General features: G+C 38.9%; 2 protein-coding genes across 2 annotated transcripts; both read right to left on the bottom strand.

Annotated features, from left to right (window-relative positions):
* Positions 1-2951: 2951 nt before the first annotated feature.
* On the bottom strand, positions 2952-4448 carry LOC130646019 (uncharacterized). Its single transcript, XM_057452152.1, has 2 exons — positions 3928-4448; positions 2952-3879 (listed from the first exon to the last, which is right to left on the bottom strand). The coding sequence occupies exons 1-2, from the start codon at positions 4446-4448 to the stop codon at positions 2952-2954; spliced, it is 1449 nt and encodes a 482-aa protein (XP_057308135.1).
* Positions 4449-4809: 361 nt separating this feature from the next.
* LOC130646018 (uncharacterized) lies at positions 4810-5625 on the bottom strand. The gene has a single exon (XM_057452151.1). It carries the CDS (start codon positions 5623-5625, stop codon positions 4810-4812), a length of 816 nt encoding a protein of 271 aa, XP_057308134.1.
* Between the last annotated feature and the right edge of the window lie 1797 nt (positions 5626-7422).

The raw sequence follows: 7422 nt of genomic DNA, 5'->3' as shown, positions 1-7422 counted from the left end.
GGCAAACTTTTAGCGCATGATTCACGCATGTTTTCAGTCGATTAATTTTCCTTATCATTTCAGTCGGTAGACGGTAATTTGTAGCGCGTAATTTGTAGCGCGGATAGTTGGGTTTAGATACGAAAAAACGAGACTTTCTTATGACATTTAAGCATTTCAGCATAAAGAACCATTGTAATTCATGAATTCAACTTTATTTTGTATGTAAAAAGAATTAATGATTTATACATCGTGTACAATTAAAATAATTAAAATAAGTACGTTTCTCTCACAATAATTGGAAATAATAAAATTATGGTCAATAAAATAAAAATTAATAAAATTTTAGTATGGAAGGGTTTTCCCATACCATATTCATCCTAACATAGATAAAATACGAGCTTCTTATCGCTACCTCAGAAATTTTATTCATCATGCGTTTTACAATCAGGTAACCAAACTGTCTGCAGAAGCTCGATAGGTCCCGGATTCTTCTAGGGAAGAATCCAAGAGAGGAAGCCTCTACAAAAATTTTGTTTACCTGGTATTCTTTGTTTAAGAGAGAAAGAGATTGGCGCAGGTTTGCTAGTTCCAGGCCTGCTAAATCTATGTTGACGATGCTGTTGATCTGTTTGTTGGATCCCGGGAAAAGAATTACGATCAGACTGAATATTAAGTTTTTCTTTCTCAAACATAAAGTTTCAACTATTACCTAGTTCACTACACAAAAATATATCCAAAGTAAGGGAGGCTCTCCACCAGAGAGATCTGACACACTCCCCCCTTGAACAAAAGTGTTCAACAATTACTACGTTAAGATGCATAAAAACTAAAGAGTATATACAATGTCAGGTTTGCCCCAGAATACGTCGTATAAGAATGCTATTGTCTGCTGCAATCCTTCTGGGGCGTTCCGTTGCAGTGTCATCGGCTATAACTGTCATATCGCTGTCCATAATTTTCATACTTTCTTGTTTCTCCTCGTAACTCACAGATTCAACGCTCTTTACCTCTAAGGGATACAATTTTTCAATTGGTCGCTTCATATAGTTAATGACTTTGGTATACGGCGTAAACACTTTAACTATAGCTGCACGGACGTTATTGTCCCTGCTCGTAATAAGGTACGTCACCTTTCCTATACGCCAATTGATGCGCTTCTTATCAGAATGAATAATGACTATTTCTCCAAGCTCAACAGAACGACTGTGACTTGGTCCTTGTGCGTGAAACTTTCTCAGATTGGTTATGTATTCGTTACTGAATCGATTCCAAAAATGCTCCTTTAAGGTCTTTATGTACATCATTCGTTTTGAAAGTTTTGCCTTGCTATCAAGTTCGTCCGCATCTCCAGACTGAACACAAGGCCTACATATGTTGCGACCATGCATTAAATGTGATGGAGTGAGCACCTCCTCGATGTCATCGTTATAGATGTATGTTAAAGGTCTACAGTTAAGAAGGCTTTCAACTTCGCATAGCACCGTTTGAAGTTCTTCATAAGATATACTACTTCGAAACAAGGCCTTTGTTAATGACCTTTAACAGATTGAACCAAACGTTCCCAAAATCCGCCCCACCATGGGGCTGCTTTAACTATATATTTCTATTTTACGTTTAATTTAGATAACTCTTCACTTAACCTAAGTTCTTCGTTTTTAAAGCACGTTGCGTTGTCGGAAATCAATAACGTAGGTATGCCGCGTCTGGCTATAAATCGTTTTAAAGTTCGTATAAACGACGAGGCTGACTGATCGGGTACTACATCCAGATGGACTGCACGAGTAACAGCGCAGGTAAATAGTGCAACATGTACCGGAAACATTGCGCTTTGATCTTCGTTAAATATAGGTTTGACCATGAGTGGTCCCAAGTAATCCACTCCTGTAGATTGAAATGGATAGCTTGCAGAAACACGAAAGGGGGGTAAGTTGGCAGATTCTGTGGACTTGTAAGCCTTCCCAAACAACCTTTTACTGTAAACACATTTGTTTACAATAGCACGTACATATTTTCGACATTGCAGAATCCAATATTTTTCTCGAATGCGACAAAGCGTGTGTTTCACACCTGCATGAAAGGTTTGTTGGTGGACTCTTCGTATAATTAACGTTGATAGGTATGGTATGAGTCACCAGGTAACAAGATGGGATATTTAGAGTCGTACGGCAAGTTGGCATACAGGATCCGTCCTTTGCAGCGGATGATGTCATCTTTGTCAATAAAAAGCCTAAGAGTATTATTTAACTGATTTAAACGGCTTGTTAAGTCCTTTTGACATGTTTTAACCCACAAAAGTTCTGCATGTTCAAGATCTTCAGTTGACAACAAGGTTTGTTTCGATACGTTACCATTAATTCGAGATTTTAGACAATCAATAAATTTAATCACGTAAGCTGTAACGCGCAAAAGTTTGTGCATTGAGCTGAATCGTTCGACGTCAAATATTCGTCGTAGGTTTACAGGTGTGGAGTTGACCAGCTCCTCGATAGGTAGAGTTCTTGAATTTATTATGCTACCTGAAAAATAGGGCTGTTGACCTTGGGGTCGAACCCCAACGTCCCCAGTCCGTTGTCTAAGGCTGGGCCGTTGATCTTGAAGATGATCCTCAAGGTCCACGGTCCGTTTGTAAATAACAGGACATTCATCAGATAAAACAGGCTTAGTAGAACAAACATTTTTTACAGTGTCTAAGTTCTGGTGGGAGAGTACAGAATGCAGTGTAGAACATTTATTAGGAACACTGTTGGGCCGTTGATCCTTGACTGACTGCCCAGGATCAACGGTCCCGGGATTAACACTTGTAATTTTTATTTTATTATTATTTGGTTCTTCCGGCCATTGTAGTTGATCTTCATATATAAAACTAGGTCCGACAGTCCATGTTTGAAACCAATTGTTTTTATTCGCCTTGTTCACACCACGAGATGGTAAATCAGCAGGATTCAACTTTCCGGGACAAAATCTCCACATTAGGGATTTAACGCCTCCACAGCTGGAGGCGTTAAATCCCTAATTTTTGTCACTCTGTTCTTAACAAATGGCTTACTAGAATTATTATTTCTAACCCAACATAGTGCATCAATTGAGTCGCTCCAACAAAATTTCAAAGCTACTGGAACGGCGCTACCTAACGACTGACTAATGCACGCAAATAAGGAAGAAAGAAGTAAGCATGAGAGAAGCTCCAGTCTAGGGATAGACAGTTCATTGAGAGGGGATACTTTTGTTTTACTACACACAATGCGTCCAACAGAGCGTCCGTTTGATAACGTTCCAATAATGTAGACAACAGCAGCGTATGATCTTTTACTTGCATCACAAAAGCCATGCAGGGTGATGTCTTTCAAATCACTTAAAGGATAGTTAGCGAAGTAATAACGTGGCAATCGATATTTCGACGAGATTGAAAATAACTGTATTAACGAATTCCATTCGTCCTTTAATTCCTCACTAACCTCAGTGTCCCAATCGTTTACGGTTGTGCATAACTTCTGGAAGAATACCTTAAACGGTACAACGAGGGGCGAAACCAAACCGACTGGGTCGTAAATCGATGCGATGATTTTTAGGATGTTGCGTTTAGTTAGAAGGACGTCGGATTGAGCTAACTGTTTTTGTCTTGACAGGTCTATTTGCATTTCGTCATTGGCCGTATCCCATGTGATGCCCAAGATTTTTTCATCGGGAGGAGCTGGATCCTCGATTTCAAATTTGGAGATTTGCGCTTGGAGAGTTGGACTGTTAGAACGCCATTTTCGTAAGATTAAACCAGCTTCCTTAAGCCGTGCTTTTGCCTTTTGGTAAAATGTGAACACCTGATCGCTGGTATCTCCTCCGCCAATGCTGTCGTCGACATAAAGGTTTTCTAAGAAAGCTAGCACAAAGTCAGGGTCGGCACTTTGGTATTTTTCCAATTACTTTATAATTCATGCAGCTAAAAGGAACTGTGAAGCGTTCATTCCAAAGATTACACGAGTGTATCGGTATATCATGAGTTGAGGATTTTCTTTTGTTATATCGTCAAACCATAGGAAGCGTAAGAAGTCACGATCAGGTGTGTTGATCGCCACATTTAAAAATGCTTGTTTAATGTCGCTTGCTACCGCAACCTTGTAGGTCCCAAAACAGATAAGGATGTCCATAAGTAGAGGAAGAAGAGAAGGACCCTTTTCCAAGCAATCGTTGAGTGACGGAGAATTTGAAGAAGCATCGTAAACAATGCGCACCTTGGTTGTGGACTTATCTTCCTTTAAGACGTAATGATGGGGCAAGTAATGGGCTTTACCTGGCGGCGGTGACGGCTCTGTCACCTGCTCGATGATACCGTCACGTTTTTGCTGTTTAATGATGTCGTCGTATTGTTGCAGAAGCTCGGGCTTAGCCTTAAGTCGGCGGAAGACTGATGTTAACCGATTTCGGCTGTTTTGGAAATTGTCCGGTATCTGTTCGTGATCTTGTTTCTCCATCGAAATCAATTTTCTCGCTGAATTCACCTATGTTAAACGTAGTATCTACTTCATTTATGTCCTCGACTTGCCAAAATTTCTTTAGATTATCAGTTGACAGTTCGTGCCCGCCATGCGAAAGTAAAACGTGTGCAACGTTAACAGTCGAAGAAGATGCCCGCACATTTCCGTTAAGAGTCCAACCAAGTATAGTTTGAACAGCGGTAAGAGCGTTCTCGGTTTTTATAATTTGTCCTGTTACAAAGTTTCAATAATAATTTGCACCTATAAGAACGTCGATCTGTTTATTGTCAGAGGCGTTGTTGTCAGCAAGGCAAATGTTTGGGAGAAGGGTTTGCGCTAAATCGACTCTTTGGTTAGATTACGCTTCGATTACGGAATAATCGTTAGGATGGGCGTTTTTAATTTTAACCTTTACGACGTGTAATTTTCGAGGTTTTTCAGAGTTGTCGCCAAACACTTTTACGTTTAAAATCTTGCTGCGGATGATTTTTAATTTTAATCGTTGTTTTGCGTTACTTGTGATGAATGATTTTTGCGAACAGTTATCAAAGAGCACGCAACCAGAAAAAACAACGGACTTTTCGTCAGTATTTAACAAGTGCGCATTTGCTGTTTGCAGCAGTGTACTGTCATGGCAACCAACGACGTTCATATTTGATGATTGATTTTGTTCATCATCCTGAGAATGCGGAACCTGTCCATCGTTGTTATTTTTGTTTCGCTCTCCTCTACCCTTAGCGTCACAGAGGGAGATATGATGTCTTCCCTTGCACTTAAAGCACGTGTTTTTAGAGTTGCAATTTCTAACGAGATGTCCAGACTTTAAACAATTAAAACATCTGTTTTTAGCTCGAATGATTTGCTTCCTTGCTGTGACGTCTGTAACTACAGTACACCTGTTAGAATTATGGGAACCCTTACAATAAGAACAGGAGATAGAGTTGACTCGTCCATGCTGCTGTTTCCGAGGGTTTCTTTCAGCGTTATATTGCTGAGTAAAAAGAGTCGAAGAAGGGGATGTGGAAACAAAACCTGTGTTAGGGTCCATCGCACAACAGCGCTCGCGCGCCATGAGTTCCTCTTTAAAGCAGTTCATTAAGTTGCCTATTTTCCATGTTCCCTGCGGCATTTTACGAGTAATATCAAGTTTAAAATCACCTGGTAGTTTATTCATTACAATAGAAATTAACACTGGACCATACGGCTTGGATTCAACGTCAAGAGACTGAAGATTACGGGTATGCACTTCTATCAAATCAAAAATTGTGCGCAATTCTGTCGTATCACAACTTTTAGCAGGTGCGATATTGAGGAGCGCATCCATTGAGCACTGATAATAGTTTGAGTATCGCCAAATCTTTCCTTTAGAATTTTTACAGCCACCTTGTAATTGTCAGTTGTAAGCGCCAATCCTTGAAGGCTCAAACTAGCGCTTCCTTCAAGCAGTCCTTTTAAGTAATTAAATCTCGAAATATCATCAAGCATTTCGTTTGAGTGTATAGCGCTCTCAAATCCGTCCCAAAATGACTGGAAGCTTAAAGGGTCGCCGCTAAACTTTTGCAAGGTTAATTTAGGAAGCTTCGCGGACTTAGAGAAAGAAGTGGCAGAATGAAAACTACGCGCTTCGTCAGCCGAAATAGTAGACACACTATCCAAATGAGTTCGCTTCAACCAAGATTGAATATTAATTATACCTTTCGTTACACTTCTTTGAAATTCGTAACAGTCCAAACTAGCGTTTTCCATTTCATGTTCTTCATCAATATTCGATAAAATTTTCTCATCCAGATCCTTAAGAATGTTCATCTTTTCGTTAAGAATTTTCTCATTTGTCAAAAGTTCTTGTTCTAAGTTATGAAATGTTTCTGTCGTTACGTTTTGCTGCAAAATAGCATGTGTTTCCGAAAGACATTTTTTAGCGACTACTCTGTGCATAACACGTGATCTTTTCCATGTTTTAATTTGTTCTTCCATCTTTGTGAAGGTTATCAAAAAAAATCTCCGGTAAAAAATGTCCAAGTAAGAAAAGTAAAACCACGAATAACTAAACACGTGTTTGTAAAATATAAATCAACAACAATAAACTTTGTAAAATCTCCAATCAACAAGAATAATCTTCTGTTTAATTTTAATCACTAAGATTTCCTATATAATTATGAACTAGATTTTCTAAAAATTTCCCGGTTCTCGGCACCATTTGTTGGATCCCGGGAAAAGAATTACGATCAGACTGAATATTAAGTTTTTCTTTCTCAAACATAAAGTTTCAACTATTACCTAGTACACTACACACAAATATATCCAAAGTGAGGGAGGCTCTCCACCAGAGAGATCTGACACTGTTTCACAGTTTAAAGTGAAAGTTTTTAAACTCTAAACGAATGTTCTATCGATTTTACGTTTACCGTTCCAAAGAAGAAACAGAAATTATTCTAAAATCATTTAGAAACGTTGTAAGCTTTACAACGTAAAAGCAACATCAATTCACACCTCGAGACAACATCAATTCACACCTCAAGACAACATCAATTCACACCTCAAGACAACATCAATTCACACCTCAAGACAACATCAATTCACACCTCAAGACAACATCAATTCACACCTCAAGACAACATCAATTCACACCTCGAGACAACATCAATTCACACCTCGAGACAACATCAATTCACACCTCGAGACAACATAAACTCATGCAGCTTATCTTCCTTTGCAAAACAATTTCTTTTTGTCAAAAAGTGCTGACATCAAATGTGAAAGCTACCTTTACACAAATCCGGTCGAGTGTGACCTCAATTTTGAACCGTAGATATTTTTAAAACCATAGCGTAGATCGTCGAAAAAAAAAGGTATTAATATATGTCATGCAAGTCAGTAGAATGTGGCGTTTTATGGTTTTATTTGTCGTATTGTACAAATATAGATCGCTGATATCATATGCAGGGATACAGTGGCTGTAGAACGTGATTTT

This window comes from Hydractinia symbiolongicarpus, chromosome 5 (assembly GCF_029227915.1).
Source record: "Hydractinia symbiolongicarpus strain clone_291-10 chromosome 5, HSymV2.1, whole genome shotgun sequence".
Classification (NCBI taxonomy): Eukaryota; Metazoa; Cnidaria; class Hydrozoa; order Anthoathecata; family Hydractiniidae; genus Hydractinia; species Hydractinia symbiolongicarpus.
The sequence above is the reverse complement of the archived record's forward strand: the minus strand, read 5'-3'. Positions and strand labels throughout refer to the sequence as shown.

Excerpts from the sequence above, each read along its gene's own strand:
- LOC130646019 (XM_057452152.1), bottom strand. The coding sequence starts at position 4,448 with ATGGAGAAACAAGATCACGAACAGATACCGGACAATTTCCAAAACAGC. Across the intron at positions 3,880-3,927 it reads TTTGGAATGAACGCTTCACA|TGCCGACCCTGACTTTGTGC; the intron begins GTTCCTTTTAGC and ends AAAATACCAAAG.
- LOC130646018 (XM_057452151.1), bottom strand. The coding sequence starts at position 5,625 with ATGAATAAACTACCAGGTGATTTTAAACTTGATATTACTCGTAAAATG.